This window comes from Anabrus simplex, chromosome 1 (assembly GCF_040414725.1).
Source record: "Anabrus simplex isolate iqAnaSimp1 chromosome 1, ASM4041472v1, whole genome shotgun sequence".
Classification (NCBI taxonomy): domain Eukaryota; kingdom Metazoa; phylum Arthropoda; class Insecta; order Orthoptera; family Tettigoniidae; genus Anabrus; species Anabrus simplex.
Window position 1 is genome coordinate 887,329,467 of NC_090265.1, and position 23,208 is coordinate 887,352,674.

General features: G+C 40.6%; 1 protein-coding gene across 1 annotated transcript in view; it reads right to left on the bottom strand.

The window, feature by feature from the left end:
* Positions 1–23,208, bottom strand: part of LOC136857428 (trypsin-1-like) — a 43,329-nt gene that overhangs the window by 16,017 nt on the left and 4,104 nt on the right. Inside the window, exons 3-5 of the mRNA XM_067136085.2 lie at positions 21,884–22,140; positions 12,892–13,052; positions 519–722 (exon numbers count right to left, since the gene is read on the bottom strand). Coding sequence (XP_066992186.2) covers positions 519–722; positions 12,892–13,052; positions 21,884–22,140 — 622 coding nt within the window. The remainder of the gene's footprint in view (positions 1–518; positions 723–12,891; positions 13,053–21,883; positions 22,141–23,208) is intronic.

Genomic DNA, 23,208 nt, shown 5'->3' on the forward strand with positions numbered 1-23,208 from the left:
CACCTGACATGAATCTACCTCACTCCCACTCATATTCCAAGATACAGGTCATACTCACTCACCTGACATGAATCTACCTCACTCCCACTCATATTCCAAGATACAGGTTATACTCACACACCTGACATGAATCTACCTCACTCCCACTCATATTCCAAGATACAGGTCATACTCACTCACCTGACATGAATCTACCTCACTCCCACTCATATTCCAAGATACAGGCCATACTCACCTGACATGAATCTACCTCACTCCCACTCATATTCCAAGATACAGGCCATACCCACCTGACATGAATCTACCTCACTCCCACTCATATTCCAAGATACAGGTTATACACACCTGATATGAATCTACCTCACTCCCACTCATATTCCAAGATACAGGCCATACTCACCTGACATGAATCTACCTCACTCCCACTCATATTCCAAGATACAGGTTATACTCACACACCTGACATGAATCTACCTCACTCCCACTTATATTCCAAGATACAGGTCATACTCACTCACCTGACATGAATCTGCTCCACCCTGAGGCCATCCCGCACACAACTGGCAGCTACTGAGGTATCGCTGGTAACCAGCCTGCGTGTATAGCTGTTGACATCGAGTGTTGTCCATCAAAGGTAGAATGGCACTCTGCAGTTCGTGCGGCAGTGCTCCCTGCTCGGAGAGGCGCCCCCAGCCCGTCACTATAGCCGATGTGCCGGGCCACTAGCAGAGCAACATACAGTACTTATATATTACATATCGGAATATCTCACTATTAATTGTCACAATGCAGGGATTTATGCTTAATTGTCACTAATTTCTTTTCAAAATTCATTTTTCTTGCAAATGAAATATAGACTAAAGCCAGACAGTTGTATTTATTACCAGATCACCATTCAGTTGAAAATCGATCATCTGGACTGCAACAAGGCCCGCTAACTGAATATAAGAAATATCCAGAGTAGCAGGTAGATATTTGTTTAGAACAGGTGAAATTTGCGACTAGGAAGTACTGTACATAGTGTCATTTGCTGACTCAACAATGCTTTCGTTTTAAATATATATATATATATATATATATTCCGTTTAGTGTCCATTTGTTGTCGATAATCACACTGAACAGCTGTTCTAGACAAGGTGGAGAACATCTGCACAAATATTTCTACTCAATATGGTCCACTAGCTGAATAACACATGAAGTGACTTGGTCACAAATCAACAAATTATATCAAACAAGATCTCGTAACTTATAACGTTGTTGCACGTGTGTCAGAAACACCAAGATCTTTATAATGTTACATAGGCCTATATTTACAGTGGCCGAACCCAGCTGGAGCAGGAAAAGGGAAATTGATGATGACTATGAATGGCGCAGTCATTACCAGTCATTACCAGGTGCCATGAGTAGTTTTTAATTGCAGGAACGTACGGCTCCATGGCTAAATGGTTAGCGTTCTGGCCTTTGGTCCAGAGGGTCCCAGGATCGATTACTGGCCTGGTCGGGGATTAGTTCGTTGCTTAATTTCAATGGTTCAGGAGCTAGGTGTGTATGTCTTATTCAAACATTATAATTCATCATAGGTAAGGCCCCCATCCTCAAAGACATGCAGGTCGCCTATACGGCGTCAACTCGAGATTTCGGTTTGATGTCAGCAGCTGATCATAGTCAGTGTGTCTGGTATCCTGTGTGAACAGCTGTTTTATTTAACGGTTTTTACTTACGGGAAAAAATACTTCGTAATGAAACAGTGATTAGACAAAATTATTTTAATTCTTCGCCAATAAGTAAATTAATCTACGATCTTCAGCAGCGTTTCTAAGGGTACGTTTATGCTGCAGCTTCGCTGGTGGCACATGGATGCTCGCCCTAGCCCCTCGCTGCTGGCTATAGCCAGGCTGCTCGCCATGGAGCTTCTACCCTGCAGCAGTCCCGCGCGCACGCTGCTGGCAGCTCTCAGGTGTAGTCGAAAATTCAAAACAGCGGAACTGATAGTTAAGGCTGTTTGTATTTTGATTATAGATATAGAGGGGCTGAGCACTTCGACTACGAAGACGTACTTCCCAGAGCTACCCCGTCGAGGAGAAACAATACCGCTCCACCTGAAGCTTTTGAAGTGCGGAATGAATTCAGATATTTTTTTAACAAGTGAGTCGCAGTTCTGTTGACGAGTGTATCTTACAATAATTTGGTGTACTGAATGTGTAATAAAAAGTGTAAAATGCCTCGCCTGGATTTTTCAGTGCATTTCTACTGCGAGAGTTGATTGAAGAATGAAGTTACAAATGCTTCATTTCGTAATTTAATAGTGTACTTTTGAATACTGTAAAAGGGGTTATGGAGTATCTCATTTTGACTTTAGTTAGGTCTCCTAAACAAAACGTATTTACAGTTTGAAAAAATAACTGTCGAACTTTCCATGAAAGACAAGGTACTTCATATAAATCACCTGCTTGTAACGATAGAGGTCCCCTAAATAGCAAGAAGGTAAAAGAACAAAGTTGATATAATCGTTCCGCATTCTTTTGTCACTTCATTCCGTAGTTTCGTGATTATGATGATGATGATGCTTGTTGTTTAAAGCGGGCTAACATCTAGGTCATCGGCCCCTGATGGTACGAGATGAGACGCGACCGTGTGGCCTAACGGAAAAAATGGATTAAAAAGATAATTAACCCACTGACTAGGATTAGAAAAATGATAATGATAAGGAAAATTATTATGAATTTAAAATAATCATTGGATCTAATAGTTTGCAATACCTTATTTTGCTCTTAAATTAAAAAGAGAGTAAAATGTAATAAAACATAAGGCACTGACATAGAAGTGGTACTATATTTAATTCAAATTAAAAATGCACAAAGATAGATAAACATATAGTCAATAGTATAAAATAGTTGTTAACAGTAAATAAAAAAAGAAAAACAAATAGAAACTTCAATTTTAAACACGATAAAACAAGCCACTCTCCCTCATAAAACGGAGAACGAGGTCTACTAGCCGCTCGTCATCTCGTCACTCCTTTTATTCCATATGAACCTCTTATGATGATCCGCATGCCGCTGGTTCCAAATTTCATTGCGTTCGAAGACAAGTTCAGATAGCAAGTGAGCAAGTAATCACTGAACATGTGTACAGAGTGCGAAGAGAGGAAGAGTGGGAGAGCGGGTGACCTTGAAAGAACCAATCACAACCCAAGTTACAGGATAGCCGGCGATATACTACTAGGCTCGGAAATCAAATGTGTATGAGACCATGGATGTGGCGAGGATAGCAGCCAGCAGCGCAGCTACAAGCCGACCTCCAGGGTAAACGCACCAATTGATTTCCATTGGTTTGTTTCATCATCGCCTAACATCGAGCAGCCAGGCTTCGCAATGTGCCAGCAGCGAAGCTGCAGCGATACACGTACCCTAAGAACACGGATTTGTATTGACAGGCTAACCTCCAGGGTAAAAGCACCAATTGATTTCCATTGGTTTGTTTCATCATCGCCTAACCTTGAGCAGCCAGGCTTCGCGATGTGCCAGCAGCGAAGCTGCAGCGATACACGTACCCTAAGAACACGGATTTGTATTGACAGGCTAAAGTTACGCAGTGAATGCAACGAGCACGGTCGCTTCCTTCCCTGCTGCCTCACGCGCCGTAAGACCTGTTCATGTCGATGTTACGCAAAACAAGTAGCAAAAAAGAATAGTACTCAAGGCAGTGTGCCCATTTCAGTCACAACAGTCTTGTAGCGGGCTGTCTACCTGACCTGCAGCAATGCGTTAAGCGAGGAGTGGGGTGCTTTATTGAAGTACATCGATTCAGAGAACCTTGCAAAAGGTATGACAACATATCTCTTGTTCGCTGAATACTGTTTTGTGAAGTTAATGAGGAAGTTCCTCATTTTTCTAAGTCTGTTTGGAGTGACGAAACAGCTATTAAATTGCAATGTAAGTTACCGAAGGGAACCATAATTCAATTTCACTGATTATGAATATTAAAGTAGTAGGCATTTTACAGAACAAAATTACAGTGTAAGCACAATTAGAAGGTTTCTTCTGCCTAAATCACATAGCAAAAACAACTAAAAGTTAGGAAACTTCGAAACGACGACAACCTGATATCGGTACTTGTTTTGTCCAAAAGAAAATCTGTCTCGGAAAACTGCAATCTTTTCTCCTATCTATGAAGTCAAGGCATATTGTAAAAGTACACAATAAGAACACGATATTCACCTATTTTAAGGCCAGTAGTTAGGAAGTCTCTTCGAAAGAGACTGCTAAGCGAGACGCCATTATTCATAAGTTGCGAAGAAAACTTCGTAATCTTCAGAATGAATTGTAGAAATACAAAACTGACAACTCTGGCATGAACAAGCAGCCGTCCGTACGTCAAAATGAAACCCAACAATAAAGCCAATTTTTTTCTTTTGCTGGAAAATACTAGTTCTAAAGGTTGTTTACAACCTATTTCTCTTCCTGCGAGTGAAAATCCGGTCCTCAGCCTCATACGTTTACAAGATCGCGGAGGGCTGAAGTACCGTACCCTAAAACATCAGTATTGCTTATACAGCCGGCCAAGCAGGTTGTCTGGCCGGTCTGCTGCTAACTTGACGAGGACGGTAGTGTGAGAGTTTGTTTACACGAAGTCGAAATTATTGAACGAGTACAGTTAGGCAAAATGGCATCCCAAATTACACGGCAAAACACACTGAAAGTTGTATTCGGCAAGGAGCAACAGAGACCAACAGCCCACGAAATTCACCAGTGGACAGAAGACGTTCTAAAAGTATGTGATGATGAACTGCAAACAATTCAACTAGTTGGAAAACAGAATACCGCCTACCTCAAATTTAATAATGACAGAAGCTACCAGAAGTACTCACATTCCTTAAGAGGTACAACTTCTCTTACATTAATGACTGGTGATTCAGTGACAGTTACAATCATGCCCAGTGAAGTAGGGTGATTTTAAATGTGTACTGCGTGCAGTAGACTGCACAGGTCCCTGTAAGCCGAGCAGGAACTTACAGACTTTAGTTACAAACCTCCAAATGTGTGATGCTTGGGTGCTAAAATATAATACCCCAGGATTTACTTCCTTTTCTTCAAATTCAGCAGCAAGACTGGATCGATTTTATGTTCCTCAAAATTTAGCTAATGCAATAAGTCGTGTAGAAGTAGTACCAGTCCCATTTTCTGGTCATGCAGCTGTCATCCTACGTATAAGATTAAGTATAAATTTTATACCTAGAGGACGCTCTTACTGGAAGATGAATGTAACCTGTCTTCAAAATACCAGTATCCTTGAAGAGCTGAAATTGCTTTGGTCAGAACGGAGTAAAAGAAAGATTGGATGTTAAGATTGTGCTGATTGGTGGGATAGGTATGTGAAAATGAAAAGCCACAGCCTGTTTCCAGTCATTCGACCGGGTCAGGAATGGAATGAATGAAGCCCCCATCTAGCGGCGAGTATAGGAATTGTGCCGGCTGCCGAAGCCTGTCGCACTCTTCTGGGGCAATGATTAATGAATGACAGATGAAATGAAATTATATTGGAGAGTGTTGCTGGAATGAATTATGACAGGGAAAACCAGAGTACCCGGATAAAAACCTGTCCTGCCTCCGCTTTATACAGCACAAATCTCACATGAAGTGACCGGGATTTAAACCACGGAACCCAGTGGTGAGAGGCCGGTACTCTGCCGCCTGAGCCACGGAGGCGGATCGGTAAGTAAAGCCGCAAATTAAATATTTCTTTAAGCGAAAATCTTACGAACTTTATCAAGACGAAGAACGTCTAAAAACCTTTATTTTAGGTGTATTTATGACTTACAAGAAAACTACCAGCCATCACCAGAGAGAAGAAGTAAAATCAGCTGCTATAAAGCAAAAATACTTGCTATATATCATCAACGACTGTAGGGACTCAAAATACGCAGTCTGGTCAATGAACTAGTCGAAAATGAACGGATCCATCTTTATCATTTAATGAAGGACTTCGTCTCTCATCGAAAATGAAGGGATCCATCTTTATCATTTAATGAAGGACTTCATCTCTCATAATGGAAGTTCAAGACCCAGAAGGACAAGAATACACAACACAACAGACTATAAGTAAGGCTATCTACTCCTTTTATCGACAGCTGTTTGATGCTGAGCCAACCCACGAAAATGATTTTTTTTTTTTTTTTTTTTTTTTTTTTGCTGACTGTAAGCCTCCACCGCTCAAAGAAGAGGATAACTCAAGCTTTGCAGGACCCATAACCAAAGAAGAGGTTTTGAAAGCGATACGTCGAGGGAAGAACTTAAAAACACCTGGGATTGATGGAATACCTCGGGAATTTTACTCTACCTGCTGGTCGATAATCGGAGAAGACCTCACCTGCGTCCTGAACACTGTTTTACAGAGGAAACAACTTTGTGAATCACATCATTGAGGAATTGTTACTCTGATAAAGAAGTTCTCTACAGCTACCACTGTCAATGACTATCACCCAGTCACGCTCTTAACTTACGACTACAAAATATTAGCCAGAATTCTCGTCAACAGATTACGACCATTATTATCCTCCATCATGCATCATGCACAGCACTGCGGAGTGCCTGGACGAACAATTTTGATATTACCTGATCGCTGCGTGATTACGTGGCGTCAACCGAACGCACTCATTCACAGAGCTTACTAGTGTGCTTAGACTATCATCGTGCATTTGACAGTGTGAATCATCAGTATCTGCTAAAATGTTTAAAATGGCATGATCTTAGTCACATTTATCTCTTACATTCAGTGTCTATACACACACGTATCTGCGATTTGCAAATTAACGGCTTTCACACTGAAACCATTCCCATTAAGAGGTCAGTAAAACAAGGATGTCCGGCTTCGATGGTGCTGTTTACCTTGGCCATAAATCCTCCCATTTGTAAGCTGCAAAGGAAACAGGAGGAATAACACAAGGAAGTGCAAAGCTCGCGGTAGCTGCTTACGCGGATGACGTCAGTGTAATATTAATATCGGATAACGATATATTAAACACACGAAATGCTCTCGCGCAGTTCAGTGCAATATCTGGGTTGCCTATCAACTATCGTAAATCCAAAGTGATTGCCTTAGGAGACTGGGCATCATTACCTCAACTCCCACCACAAACCGTAGAAACAAGCAAGATACTTGGAATATATTACGCCCGAACGACCAGTGACACGAATCAACAAAACTGGGGACCTGTTGTCAACAAGGTAAAGGTCTATACAAAAGAACTCTACTACCGAGACCTCTCTCTAATCCAAAGGATCTGGACTGTCCACACATACCTTCTATCACAAGGCTGGTATCTTGCACAAGTAATACCACTGCCTGCAGCGTTTGCTAGATAGATAATATGTGCTAGTTCCTGGTACATTTGGCGTGGAAATATCTCCCGAGTACCGAAAACTAGTTTGTGTCTTCCGCCAACAGCTGGCGGACTTAGGTTGGTAAACGTCAACATTAAATTTCAAGCCCTCTTCTTGAGTAGTGGAAGAAAAATAGAAATGAACCAACGGAGCTTCTCATCTTCTTGGCTGAAACACTGGTCTACTGTGACGGACTTGCACAATCCACCTGATCTTCGGATTGCCCCGTCTGCCCTGACATATCTCCGCATTTATTTGCAAAAATGGTGCTATTTGACGGAAGCCAATTCGTACCAGAAGTACAATTAACACGTCGGGTTTATGCTTATTTATTTCGTCTAACACCTACACCACTCATGCGTTTATTTCAACAAGTCCCTTCAAACACTGACTTTCAACAACTTTGGGGAAGAGAACTAGAAGTTACTTAAAGTAGTTTATTTTAAGGGTAGATCAGAATATTCCCTAGTGTTTCGTCTTCAGGTTAAATTTTGTTGAGTGTAAGGATCATTTCGGAAAGCTTATTACTCTCTCTTATGTGGTAGGATAGAAAGATCTGTGTAACATAGCATCTGCATGTTGTCTGGGCATGGGTATTTGCATGTTTTCATCTGATTAAATTCTGTTGAGAAATAAAACCCACGTTGTAAGCAGTGTCATCTAATTCACTGAATAAGTTTCACACCGCCAAAGATATGGACGCGAACCATGGGTCTGGAGGGTGTCAGGTCACGCCATATGTACAGAGTGTCGTGATTTCATGAGAAATAGTACGGTATAGTACTGCGAATGGAATTAGACCCGATGTGGTCTGTTATTAGAGCCAGATATATAGAATGAGAATTGGCTCCTTACTTGTTATAAGAACTTGTTATGGCTTATAGGTTTGTCAAGAGAAGACGAAAATGACAGCCCTCTTGTGATGTTGAGTCCAGAACGCAGTGAAACGAGGTCAATGTCAGCCTTGTTTACAATTTTTTTGTGCGATGGGGGAAACTTTACTGGCTAGACAGCCAGGTCAATGGCCCAAACGCTGCAGCCTAGGAAGTCTCGGCCGTTTTTAAAAGCCGAGGGTTGTAAGGGATTCTTTCTTTCAGGCCGAGAGTTATTTGTGACAACGATCTTTCTTTTGTTTTTCTCTTCTTTTTCCACTTCTGGTCCATATTGGTATGTATTCGTATATATGATATCTGTGTGTACTAGAGGATACGGTCGTGATTATTAGATTATCCAGTAAGTATATAGTTCACCCAGAGGATATGAGTTCACAACCCTGTGATTATTTTGTGAAAGCGGGCAACAAGTAGCTTCCGTGTTTGGTTTTATTTTAGTTGTCTTTTATAGCGTTTAGTGTTGCTGTTTATATGTAAATATTTCCCGAATGTGAGGGAACCTTAGTAGTAAATCTATTTCTGCGAAGCGTCCCTAATCCTAGCACCATGTTTTATTTTGTAGGTCCAATGTGTTGTTCACCAAAAGACGTCATATTTTGTTCATTCATCTGTCAGGCAGTACGACAACATCGCCTCATTTTATCTTCGTAAATTATAATTGTAAGCCTTTATGGCATTTATCTTTGCACTACGAGTGCGATCTGTTATAAAAGAGGTATTGTGAGAAGTAATTTTTTTAAATCGACTATGCTTTGTCAATTAAATAGTTAAATAACAACTGAGTTCCTCATTTCTGTAATTAAAATTAACAGTGTAGTATCCCTGTCCAATTATACTCTCGTCACAAGAACCCAAAACGCCCATTTACCGGTTGCAGCTAGGCTGATGCAGTTTATTTATGGACAGGTAAGCAGGTAAGTTATGTAACCCACTATTGTTTCATGCCCTGAAGGGTATAATACATACATACATACATACGTACATACATACATACATACATACATACATACATACATACATACATACATACATACATACATACATACATACATACATACATACATACATACATACATACATACATACTGTATCGAGAACGCCGCTACGGAAGAGAAGTTCGAAGTACGTTTATTGAACTTCGCGCGAGGCGAAAGATAGGCAGCCCGCCGAACTCAATGACGTACTCAGCGAGTGACGTAGCCGCCCCGAGTGAGCTCTACATGACCATATATGGTCATGTCCCAGCCCATCTGCAAAAGGCTATTTTGCGAAAAAATATTGCTATTTTGACACTGCCATCGTGAAGACCATTATAATAGACGCAACCTGTCAAATTCTTAGGAAAATCCACCGTGTACTTTAGGAGTTATAGGGGTAGATAATATCCATGTTCTAGATACTTCCCCACAATCTGGTATAAAAGGAAGGCGATCCGGACTACAAATTAAGTATATGTCACTCCACCGTCTCTGCAGCACGGGTGACAGGAGTGCTACGAGTGCGGACTGAATCTATAGTCAGACAAGTCTTTGAAATTCGAGTGTTGGAACTTTGTTATTTTCTTCAAGTGTCGCGTTAGGACTTGTGCTCCGGTGACTATTGAAGGAACTTAGAATTCTCGTGAGTGTCGTGACTTCTGCAAGTACCACGTTTGAACTTGTATTTCGAACTTGTACTTTCGTGAACCGATTTCAGGAACATAGAAATTCTCCGAGTGTGTAAGTTGGACTTGTGTTCTACAACAAAGCTGTGGCAACGTAAACTTTCGTGTGAATGGTATGATTTTTTTTCCAAGTGCCACATTGAACTTATGTTTCATGACAAACTGTGGAACTTAGGGTATTTTCAAACATTGCGTTCGATTGTGAAAACATGAAGTACTTTCCGAGTACTGCATCAGGACTTGTGTTTAGACTCGTGTCAACATAGTAGACTGTGACAACTCAGAGTACACATGCCATGTTCCGAGGGAACATAGAACTTTCCAGTGTTATAAATGAAGTCACAATTTATGGAGTTAGACTTTTCCCAAGTACCATTTTTTATTTACTTTGCTTATCGACGGAATAAGACATTTTCCGAGTACTATTTCATTTACTAAGCTTATTGCAAATGTGCCAATGTGTTCCGAAACTTCATAAACTGTGCATTGAGAACTGTGGTGACTATAATCGGTAACCCCATAGAACATTCTAGTTTACCATGCCTGTGTTAGTAAGCTCACGTCATGAACTTGACATTTTACACATTAATTCGACCAATACAAGGTCAAATATTCAGTTCATTCATCCTGTTTTTCAAGTGACGATTTATGAACAATTTCGATTCAATGAAGTGTTTGAATCAAGGATTTAGTAACACTTGCCATATTTCATTGTACGAGTACATGCAATAATTTAAAGGTCATATCTATTTAACAGTGCTACAAATAAGTGGAGTGCCGTACGGGGAACTTGTGTGTGAATCACGTCTCAAAGATCGAACCCCGGAACGTGTGCGTCTGGAGAATCGAGAACTCCTAATTCGAGAAATTCCAGAACTTCGAGAACTTCGCATCCAGGCGGGCGTGGTTCCTACCCAGGCTGTATCCAGCACCATCCCAGGGTCCGGAGTTACCAGCCGGCCACGACACTTCAATTCTAATGTATGAAGGTGATATTAACTCGTCTTCTATTATCAATAAACTCAGATTATTAAAAAATCTCTAAGTTCAAGGAACTATACCCCTCTCTGTACCAACTCCAATGTTTTTAAGCCACACCCTAAGATATAGTCCATGCTCATCAAATTACTCGTAGTGTCAAGCGCCTCAAAGATAAACATTTTTCTTGGTACAATACGTACGTACATACATACATACATACATACTTGCATATATATTCGAAAGTCAGGGCCTGTCGCTGCACTAGATTTCACTAACCAGACCTGCAGCAATACTTGCTTCTTTCGGCAAAACATTCACTACATTAACGGGTTATTAAATGACCTGCTGCGATTATTTTCATTGCTTCCAACTACTGCTCTGCTAAGTTTATGCCAATCGGCAGTCAGGACTTTCATCTACTTGTGTGAAATACAGCAAACTCCCAATTATCCGGGTGCGGACTATCCGGTTTGCGGGTTATCTGTGGACATCCCAGGTTTATTGTATTATTATTTGTATTTTATTTCCTTTATTTTGTCACAGCATTTTGAATACGTGTGAACCGTGCACTTGAAATTCGAGCAAGTGTGCTGGAGGCATGCTTTGTTCGAGAACTCAATACTAAACTATGTACTATATAGCAGTTCTCTGTTGGTGTTCTGTGATAGCAGTCGTGGTTACGAACCGAAAGAAAGTGCTTTTAACTTTTTTAAATAGCTTGAATTTATTCAAAATTTTGAGCAAGGAGAGTAAAAACAATTGGCGAATGATTATGGAATTGGTATATACTTTCTGTACCTCAAGTATTTTATAAACAACTAGCTGGTTTTCCCGTGTTCCGTTACGGAATTCTACAGTGTATACGGAATTCTCGGTGAATTCGTGTACACGTTGTAAATAACGTTTTATTAAATTGATTACTAGCATAGTTATTTAAAAATTAAATTTAAGTGCCTTCCCCTAAACTACCATTTCATACACCGTTAACATAGTTATTTATAGCCTAGACCGTAGTGATTCATTCCCCGGCTTTACATACCGATTTTCATTAAATTATGTTCATCCATATTCTCGTAGCTCGGCACAGATAATGGACTTAATAACGGCAATCGAATTTCATGAATAACTCTGTTATCATAGCTGGTACGGCAAAAATGTATAGACATAAATGATCGTAAATTTAATTCTACATAACTTTATTTATGTAGTATTTATCGATAGGACCCCTAATAATATAGATATTTGAGAATTAAATTCTAGACCTTCCCCTAAACTACCATTTCACTGATCGTGAATACAATTATTTATAGCCTAGATTGTAGTGGCTTATTCCCCAAATTTACATACCGACTTTCATTACATTCTTTTCAACTATTTTCTCGTGTTGCCCGTACAGACAGACAGACAGACAGACAGACAGACAGACAGACAGACAGACAGACAGACAGACAGACAGACAGACAGACAGACAGACAGACAGACAGACAGACAGACAGACAGACAGACAGACAGACAGACAGACAGACAGACAGACAGACAGACAGACAGACAGACAGAGATAACGGGAAGTTAAAAAGTGCATTACCTTGTTATTGTTGACATGGCTGATACAGAAATATCATTCTTTTTAATTTCTGAGCAATGTACAGGAAAAACTCTTATTATATATTATATAGATAGACGTTGTAAGTAATTTTTATACCGGCCTACTTTATTGATACAAGTGGTTATTGAATGTGTTAATTTTTGACGTTATTGCATTTTCGAACAGTATTGTACATTATTTATTATTATAAGTTTCGTTGTGCATTAAAGTGCACAAAATCGTATTATCCGTGTTTTCAGCTATCCTTGCGCATTTTCCCGGTGATTAGTCCGGATAATCGAGAGTTTGCTGTAAGCGGAATATTCCCATCTAGACAAGATGATCGAGTTTCAGCTACAATGTAAACTGTTAACTGTTAGCTCTTACCTCCTCTCCAGCAGATGTCTCAGGTAAGCAAACCGGAGCCACACGACGCCCGTCTATGTACAAAGGAGCTTGTAGTTGAAGAAGCGCCACATCCCGGGAGAAGTCCACTGGCCTGAAGCCGCTCGTCTCTGTACGTACTACGTACAGCCGCTGCTCCGTGCCTACAAAACATATTTAATTGCATAGAGTAACATTTTACCCACATGTACTGACTATTGTGTTAAAGTAGAAGACTGGGGAAAAGAAAGCCGAGTCATGCTATCAACGAGCTCAGAATCGACGATGGTGGTGGTGGTGAAAGAACTGATGAGTTGTCTCATTGCATTGTTCGCAATTGAAGAGACTGAGGTCTTCTAGTGCTGAACAGCGCCAGTGCTCAGGAACTAGTTGAGTTAAGATATTCCTCTCGATTAATTATTCTTTCAATCACCATTCCTCTGCATTTAGTGCTGTCACCCAGCTGGCAGATTCCCTATCAGTTATTTACCCAGGCTGTTCTTAAACGTTTTCAAAGAACCTATTCCTGCTTGCCTTACGTTGTTGTCACCAATGCGAAAATCTACTACCTTCTCCTTACCTTCCTCCTTCCCCTCTACCACCCTCAACATCTGCTTCGACCTAATTCATGGTTATACCCCAGTTTCCTTTGCTTCACACACTTTCCCCACGTGCCTAACAACGGAGACACGCATGACCAGAACCTTAATCCTACTCACCTCCCTAGTCTCTCATATCTTCTCTGATGGATGTAGTACCTATTTCCTCCTCCCTTTTCACCCTCTCATGAATATGTTCCACATCCGTCTTCCTATTCTCTACTCCCTTCGCTCTTAGCTTTCCTCTTCTCTGCAACATTTCCCTGTTCTCCCATCTGCTGTTCTCCTTGTGTGACCCACACTAAATCCCCACCGATACCTCTCCTGAACTCTCTCCCAGACAAGACCCCTTGGTCCTTAGTATCATCCCTCTTAAGGGGGATCATACACCGCGAGATATCAAAATTTCCGTTTTTCCTTTTTTAGATTTACATGAAAGACCGCACCTTTCTTAGTACATCTGTTAAGTTTCATAGCTAAGGTCGGTATTTTGGCAGAGATATAGCATATTACGTGAGACCATGTGCACATCTGTCAATGGAGTGGGTGTGGCATCAACTGTCAAGTGTCTTCGGTATAAATTCTCGGTTACTGTTTTCGTATCACCGGACCGATTGCAGATTTGTAGTAGACTAACAATGGCTGCCTGTAGTTCGAGAGACTTTGGGTGTAGTCAAGGAACCAGGAACAGGAAGGTGCAAACTTCTTTTGTTTTGATACGTATTCCGGTTCCGATGTATTTCATGTGGTGAGGACAAAATGGTGTATCTGAAATTAATAGAAGGATAATTTATTTAATTAGGTGCCTTGGATAAGGTCTAAGAAGTCTATAATTTTTTGGTGGAAGTGACTGCGGGGAAGATATCAGAAACTGTTCTGAATCAGCGAGATATTCTTCAAGTGAAATATGCAGAGAAGAGGCATCGAGAGGCATCCCAGGAGGCAAGGAGAACCCGGAGAAGACTCAGACTTGAAAAACACACTAAAATCATTGAGTTGGAAGGCAAAACATAAGCTCCAGGAGATTTCTGAGCACAGTCTAAGTCGATATGAAGAGTTGAAATATCAAAGCTATTTTCCCGAAAGTTTGTTTTTTGGAGGGAAAAACACAATATCTCCAGAACTATTTGAGATAACTGCATGAAACTTGGCATTAACATCCCTATTGATGATCTCTACAGGATGAAGCACGTTCATGAAGTTATATTTTAAAATAATTAAGATATACTTGGAAAATTAAACAAAAAACTGTTAAATTTTTGAGAGACAATTTAAGTTTTTAATTTTTTAAAAACAATTACCATTATAACATTCATAGTGCTTCATCCTTGAGATTTAGGCATCTTCTTTACAGGAAAAAATAATCAATCAGTTCAGATCAATATTTTTTATTAAATCGTGTTTTTTGTGCTTTATAAAGTTAAAAAAGTCATGAATATGTTTTTTAAAATAACACATGTAATAATTAATATACTGTTCACATTCATATGCGAAATGAAAGCTCTACGTGTCTACTGTAGGTATGTCAGTTTTTGTAATTCTGTGTTACATATTAATGAAACTATAATGTAATATTTATCTGTATGCGCAAACCGACTCTCGCGGTGTATGAGCCCCCTTAAAATATTAGCCCACCTATCTTCTACAACTTCTCCCCTTCCTTCTCCTCTTTCCTATCTACCAATTGTACCCTGTACGTTGTTTAAGAGAGACCTGCCTTAATTCCTATAGATCATTCCATGTTAAGAAAACAGTATTGCTCTTATAGACCTACAAGGAGCTAACACCCCCCTCTTAGACACCCACAATTCTTCGTGATTGAGAAATATTATAATGTACTTTATATTGTATTGCGAAAGGAAGAAAAAAGGACGAGGTATTTTGCCTGCGCGTTATTACAATAACTACTGAAGGTTTTCTATTTTATAAATGCATTCGCAGGGAGGAAGCATAATGGCTGTAACAGCCTTTGCTTTGTTGTCCTCCTTCAATTTCCTTCTGTGTCGCTCTGGTAAACCGTTAAACTATGGATCCTGGCAGCTTATTACTGTTGTAGAGAAGTCATCTACGTACGTATTTTTGTACTGCGTATGTTTCTTAGTCTTTATATCAGAGCGTACTTGTCATGTGTTGAGTGATCGTTATGAGATTAATATTAGCCTAGGTGGTCGATTTCTTTCTTTAACATCAATACCGTGATTTATTTACTTTATGGATGAGGCCGAGGAAGAAACAAAAGTAAACTGTGCTTAATTGAAGCGTGCGGCCAAGATACTGTATGATCTAGAAAAGGTTGGATAGCTCCAGTTTTTAAAAACCTTGCCTTGGCGGTAGACAAGTGCGCACGTAGACCGTTATTCCGCACAAACTAATTCACTAACATAGCTTGTAGAAATCGTGTAGGAGAGTCCATAGACCTTTATTCCGCCAAATACTCAACATGGGTAAAAATATAACATAGACAATTATTCGGCCGCACGCTTCAATTTGCAGCTTATTTTCTTACTTAAAAGCTGATGACGCCGTTTTTCCGTTATACTGTGAATAATCAGCATGAGCCCCCTCTAAACCCCCAGTCCCCTTGAGATCATAAAAGTAACTTTCAGCTTAGTTTCTTTCCCCTTTTATCTTGAACTTGAGTTTCACCAATATATGTGCCACCGTTTTCCCGTGATGATGTTGAACAGAGCAGTTCGATATGGCAACCTTGTTGTCGTAAGAGCAATACTGTTTTCTGAACATGGAATGATATATATCCTCTGTTAGAATCTCTCTCAAACTCTCTTTCTCTCTCTCTTCCCTCATACTCCTCCATGCCCCCTCACACCCACAGTGCCTACACCAGCATCCCTCAACCATTATTAATTCTTTTTCACGTAAATACGAAACATTATGGACAAAATCAACAAAAATAAAATAACGTATTCTATGAATTAAAACTATTAAAGGAAATCAATTCTGTATACTAAAGAAGGACTACGCCACAATACATTTTTTAATTTAATGCAGCCAATGGCCATGGGATAGTATACATAAATACATAGTATGCATAAATACAAGGATAAATGTTCACTTAGAACACCATAAGTAGTTCTCTGTGTTAGTCACTACAGAATTTGGTCAAGGACACTACTCTTTTTCCACATTTCTGGAGGTGATAGCGATCACAACGATTCTTGCACAGCCGACACATACAATCCTCCTGCGGATCATGATGTTTCGTGTTGTCACATATTCTGTGATGGAAGCCATGTACCGCAAATCGTGTCATTACATGTCGTAGCTCAAAATTTGATTGTTTCCAATCTTGAGTCATCATGGCATCCGTGGTGTAAAACGTGCTCCATATTTCTTCTTTCTTTGAATAAAGTTCTTGTAGAACACTGTTGTAGGGAGGTGTAGAATGTAGTGGCATCCACTCTCGCAGGTCCTGTATGAAGAACCTTTCTCTTACTAGTTCGTGTACCAATTGTGAGCGAGTAAATTTCGATAGGATTAGAACTTTCTTTAGATAAATAGCTTTCGTATTCTCTAAATCTCTTAAATTACTCTTGATAAGATGGTCCCATATTAGACGTAGTCCGTAACTCACTATTTGTGAAATCTTCACTTTAAAGAGCTTCATCGCTGTGTCCACTGAGAGACTCCGCAGATGCTTGATTTCATTCATGGCTATTACCGCAGCAGTGAGCTTGTCTTATATGTAGCGTGAAAGTGGTACCCGTGACCTGTAGAGTAATTCCCAGGTACTTAAAGGAGGCAGGCGTCGATAATATCTCACTCTTATAATACATTGTGTCGTCCAGCGCAATTTTCCCTCCTCGTCTGAATGTTAAGACTACTGTTTTACTTGTATTCAGCTGTAAGTTGTTTCTTCCTGTCCATTCCAATAATCTATCAAAAACTGTTTGTAGATCTTCACTGGACGAAGACGCAATTGTCATATCATCCGCATTCTCCGCACTTACTCTCCTGGTTGCGTCCTTGGTCGCTATGTTGAATAGGATTGGGCTCAACGGATCCCCATGAAGCAGTCCTGTTGTTTGTTCTATTATAAAGGACTTTGCCAAATTGTCGTCAATTTGTACGTAGTTCTCTGCAAGTATATTTCGTATCAGAAGAAATAAGCGGTTCAAGTTTTTCTACCAATAATGTTCTGTTGACCGAGTCAAAGGCCTTTGAGAAGGCGATGAAAGCTAGTTTATGCTTCTGTGTCCCTGTTGTTTCTAGTATGTCATTTTGTAAGCACTGGACAGCCTGTAGAGTAGATCTGCCCCTTCGAAACCCAAATTGTTCTTCCGATATCACACGGTCCACAAGTTCTGTTAGTATTTTTTCAAGGAACTTAGTCAGTATTTTAAATGGAATGCATTATAATGCAATACCCCTGTAAGCGTGTGGATCCTCATGATTTCCTTTCTCCTTGTATAGTACCTTTAGTGTGGCGTATCTCCATCTGTCCGGAGTCGATCCTCTTACGAGGCATTGATTCATGATGGATGTCCAAGCTGCTTTGAGCTCCTTAATACTCTGTTTCAAGTGTTCATTAAATAGGTTATCTGGACCACAAGCCTTGTGGTCTTTAGTTTTCCGAATTGCCTTCTCTACCTCGTCTTCTGTGAACAGCCGGGTAATGGTAATGTTGTTATTGTCGTTCTTCTTGTATGGTCTGGAGTCCTTGGCCTGTAGTATCTTACTGAAATGTGATGTCCACGTTTCCATTGTCATGTACTTTGGAAATTTTGATTGCCTTGGTTGCAGAACACGTAGGGATTTTGTTCCACTCTTTCTATCAATTTAATTTCAGTTATACGCTGGAATGCTTCCTCGGCTTCTTAAATCACCTTCTTCTAAAGCCTCCTTAGTGTTGAGTATGTTTGCACGTTTGTTTCTATTTGAAATCTGGTCACTTTGTGTAGAGCATCTAATGCATTCCTCCTTGCCTTGCAGCAAGCAGCATTGAATCGTGGTTTAGTTCTATGTTGTTTAATCGTTCTGTTATCTTTCAGTTTTCTAGCATATTTTCTATGATATGTACTGCTTCGTTCAGATTTCCCAAACGTATTCTCTCTAAGAGATCCGGTGTTCTTACTAATTCCTCAGCTAGGAGGCGCTATCAATCATTCTCGAATTCGACTCTTGTCGTGAGTGTAAAACCCCGTCGTATCCTCTGTCTATGATGAAGGTCGTCTCTACTGGTAAGCGCTTCCTGACAATTACGTCTTCAAGAACTATCTGTTTCTTGAGGTTGAGTCCCTTCATGTTTGAGAAGACGAGGTCGATTGTGCTGCTCCCGTTATATGAGAAGTGTTTTCTTCTCTGGATCATTAAGAAGGTTCAAACCCCCTGTTTCTAGGAAATCTAGAACGAGTTTTGTCTTCGTAGTTTGATAATCTGTTCTACAGTTCAGATCACCAGTCATTATGAAGGGCTTAGTCTTGTTTATGTTACTGAAGGCTGTGCTACATTCCTCTATTATGATACTTCCATGGGTGTCTGGTGGGAAGTGTACACCCATTATGGTGCACATTGTAGTTTTTACAACTAAAACTTTCTCATTTTTAAGAATCACTTCAAAAGGTGATAGACCTGGACTTATTAAACATGAAATACCTGCTTTTGGGCGTCCTTTCGGCCCCTGCGTTGTTATTACATGGACCGCGTACTGATCTGTTGGAGTCCATTCCTCTGTTAAAAAGGTTTCTAATAAGACTACGCTATCACAAGTATCCAATCGATCTTGACTTAATGAGATATAAGCGTTCTTTAGTCGTCCTTTATTCCAAGTTATGCATCGGAGCTTCTTGTATGGTGTAAAATTCCTATCACTCTTCTCTCTTAGTCCGTTACAGTCATCATTGGTGGAGTCGTGCGCCGTCTTGTGTGTTCCTTCGAAAAGGATGAATGAACCGTCTTACCGTCACTCCTTTCGGCCAGTACTGTGGTTGGCTGACTACATCCAACATCTCAAATGGTATTCCTACTTTAAATGCCTTGTTATTGCCCCATGTAGTGAGCTCGTCACACTCGATCCTTCCTTCCACTGTGCCATTCTCCTTTAGGTACGATATTATACCTTCCTTATCTGTTGAATGGTGCAGACGACCTACATACAGCCATGCTGCTCGGTCACCTACTTTGAGTGTGTTTCCTTCTACCTCTCTCGTGCCCATTATAGGGGTGTTGCTTTTCCTGTGCCTTCGTCTTTTTACCTTCTCCAGTGTGCACTCTTCTTCTATCAGCTGGTCGCCAAAAGTTGCCGTATCTTCATTCTGTATGGCATTGCCCTTTATCCCAGAATCGTTCGTATTCCGTATGCTCTGTGCTGTGTCGATTAGGTTTTGAGTCAGCGTCATTCCGGTAGTTTCCTGTTGATTACCCTCTTGACGTTGTTTAGATGTTGTCTCCGTCCCAGTTGCGTGGGGGAGTGGCGCCTTCCGTTTAACGACTGTCGGTCTAGGAAGGTATTTTTCCACTTCTTTAGGTAGAATATTCTCTACTTGTTCTCTGACCTTTCCCTGCAGTTTGTTCTCCAAGAAGTTTAGCATCTTACCGATCATTTTATAGAGTTTCTCTTCCTTGGAGCATTTCCTTAGTCGCGGTTTGCAAACCTCACAAAACCATGTCAATTTGCAATCTTACCGGGAGACCTGCACAAGTTCCCCGTTTGTGAGCTTTGTACAAGACGCGTGTTGCCATCTGTATCACATATCACATTCTATAGCACTGATCTTCGTTGGTAAACTTTTCTCCACATGTGTCGTACTGATCAGTTTCGTCTTTGGATTCCTTGGCGGTTTGTGACGTTGTGGCAGGCATGGTGTTTCGGTAGCTTTTGCTGTTATGGGGAAATTCACTGTAACGCGATATTCTTTTTTGTGCGATCTCACTAACACCACAATAAAGAATAAAATGTTGTTTACATGTCTCCACAAATATCTCCCTGTCATCCAATCATCCTGCTTCTCCCGGGACAGTACCGGTTTATTTTGCAAAATGTCCTGCTGTTCCGAAAGTGTTATTGAGGATGCGCAAATGTTCCACTTTTTGTGATTGCGGTTGGCCAATCCTACGCTACAATGTTTTGTTTACTGTGTATGTATATACGCCAGGAAGCTCCATTTGTGATTCCGCTTGGCAAATATATCTTACGCTACATTGTTTTGTCTCGTTAAATGTGCATGTGTGTACGCCTGGAAGCGCCACTTGTACAACTTGCTCAATACTCTTTGCCTTTTACTTTCAATGTCTTGTGCTATGGGTAACATTGGTGCTATTTTCAGTTGTATTTTGATTGGTTTTGTTCTTACGGTACCGTAGCTGTTGAGTTTAGTTTTTAGATCTGTGAAATTTCTGTTTCAATATGCCGAAGCGAAGGTGTAATTTTAACAACAACATACTATGGTCGTCTGACAAGAAGTCGCGTGGATGCGCGGTAAGCATGGCTGCTGCGCATGTGCCTACCTCAAGTCTCAAGGCCTGACAATAAACATCTCTTCCGTCCGCGGTGACTCTTGCGAAATGAGATGTTGTCGTAAAGAAAAACATGAAATGACGTATGGCTTTTACTGCCGGGAGTGTCCGAGGACATGTTCGGCTCGCCAGGTGCAGGTCTTTTGATTTGACGCCCGTAGGCGTGATGAGGTTGAAATGATGATGAAGACTACACATACACCCAGCTCCCGTGCCAGCGAAATTATCCAATGATAATTAAAATTCCCGACCCTGCCGGGAATCAAACTCGGCAACCGTGACCAAAGGCCAGCACGCTAACCATTTAGCCATGGAGCTGGACTGTTATAAAGATTCAAAGTGGTGGTACAATTGTGCCTTAGTTACAAATTTACATGTCAATCAATATTCTAAAGGCTAATGCCTTGTCGATGCAACCACTCTCTTCTTACATTGGCTGTTCGTTTCAGTTCCATGTAATTGTCACAACCTAACCTCTTCTTGATGTCGTCCAAATACTTCATCTTAGGTCTTGCTCTTCCTTTCTTTCCCAGCACTTTCCCTTCAAGAATGTTAGTGATGCAAGTGTTGTGTCTGATGACATGTCCAATAACTTTTTAATTTCCTGTTTTCACATTTACATGTAACTACTGCATAATGAACAGTTTCATAATGAAAAAGCATTGATTCAGAGAGCTCGCAGTGTGTGTCACGACTGATGTTTGTAGCTGAGAGTGTAGTATCTGTTACTCGTGCCGTACCTACAAGCTGCCGCGACTTCTCGTCAGAAACGGATAGTAAAAAGCGAGTTTCTTTCTACCACTGATAGTGGAGAAACTGTAGAATCTTAAGACTATACTTCTTGGCTAAGTATACTCCCAGCCTCTCTGCGATGTGCCATAGTGGAAAAGATACCCTATAGATTGAGAAGTTGTGGTACTCACCTTCTTCCTGGTAGAGGTTATGGTCACCTGCTACCACAGCCAGTTGATGTGGTGCAAGCCCTGCGACGCAGTGTCCTGCAGTAATGATCCAATAGGCCGAGAGCACGGCCCCTCCACAGATGTGTTTGGCAGACAGACCTGTTATGAACTGTATAGACACTTGCCATGGGAACTCTCCAGGCTGAGTACTGTATCCGCCAACAACTCGTCCTCTCCTCGCTTGCCGCACTCCACAGGAACCACCGTAGCCCCAGCCACTGGAAAACAATGTGGCAATACAAATTTGTGGAAACTGATTACGAAAGGGTAGTACCTCATCTCACTATTGCATCAAATAGGACTGTTTTCGAAAGAATAATTAATGTTACTCGCTTTACGTCCCACTAAATACTTTTACGCTTTTCGTAGAAGCCGAGGTGCCAAAATTTAGTCCCGCAGGAGTTCTTTTACGTGCCAGTAAATCTACCGACACGTGGCTGACGTATTTGAGCACCTTCAAATACCACCGGACTGAGCCAGGATCGAACCTGTCAAGTTGGGATCAGAAGGCCAGCGCCTCAACCGTCTGAGTTTTCGAAAGAAGGTGCGTTGTGTTGGTGGTTGAGTCCTACATGAAGACCACATATTAAATGACGTCTGGCTATTTCAGCAAGCCTTCAACAGTTCCACTGAAGCAAAATTGTATGCTACAACAGTGTGTAGAAGATTCAGCGGAGTCTGTTTATGCTCGATCCTTTCTATATGTGTCGTTTCGTGGAGTGCTACCACAATTACCAACAAAAACAACATTGTCATACAACCAGAGTAGTTAAGTAATTAAATTACTTCTAATGTACCTTTTAATTTTTTTACTTCTTATTGTTGCATGTAATTTTTACTTGTAAATTACTTCTCGAAATAAAATTGTAATCGTTACTTTCTAGTAATCGATATACATAAGAACCAAAAGTATACGCGTGCCACAAGGTGACACGCGAACAAGATTTCTGTGGCGCACCGCACAACATAGTAAAATATTTTAATGTTTTTAACATGTAAAAAATAGGTCGAAAATCTAGCACCATGCACCTTTTAACCTTTAGCAACGATTGGGAACTAAATTGGGGGGGGGGAATGTATAGACAACAGAAAGTACCCGGGTTTGTGGGACATAGCGGGAGTGGGCGGGTATATACATCAAAACTTAAATAAAAGCTACAAAAAGGTACAAAATGAGCGAATTTTCACAGAGAGGTAAGGGTTGATATTTTACCAACTTAAGTGCGGTAATAATTGTTTTTAAGTTTTTGATTCAATACCATACAATAAAACTTTCGCCAAAGAAA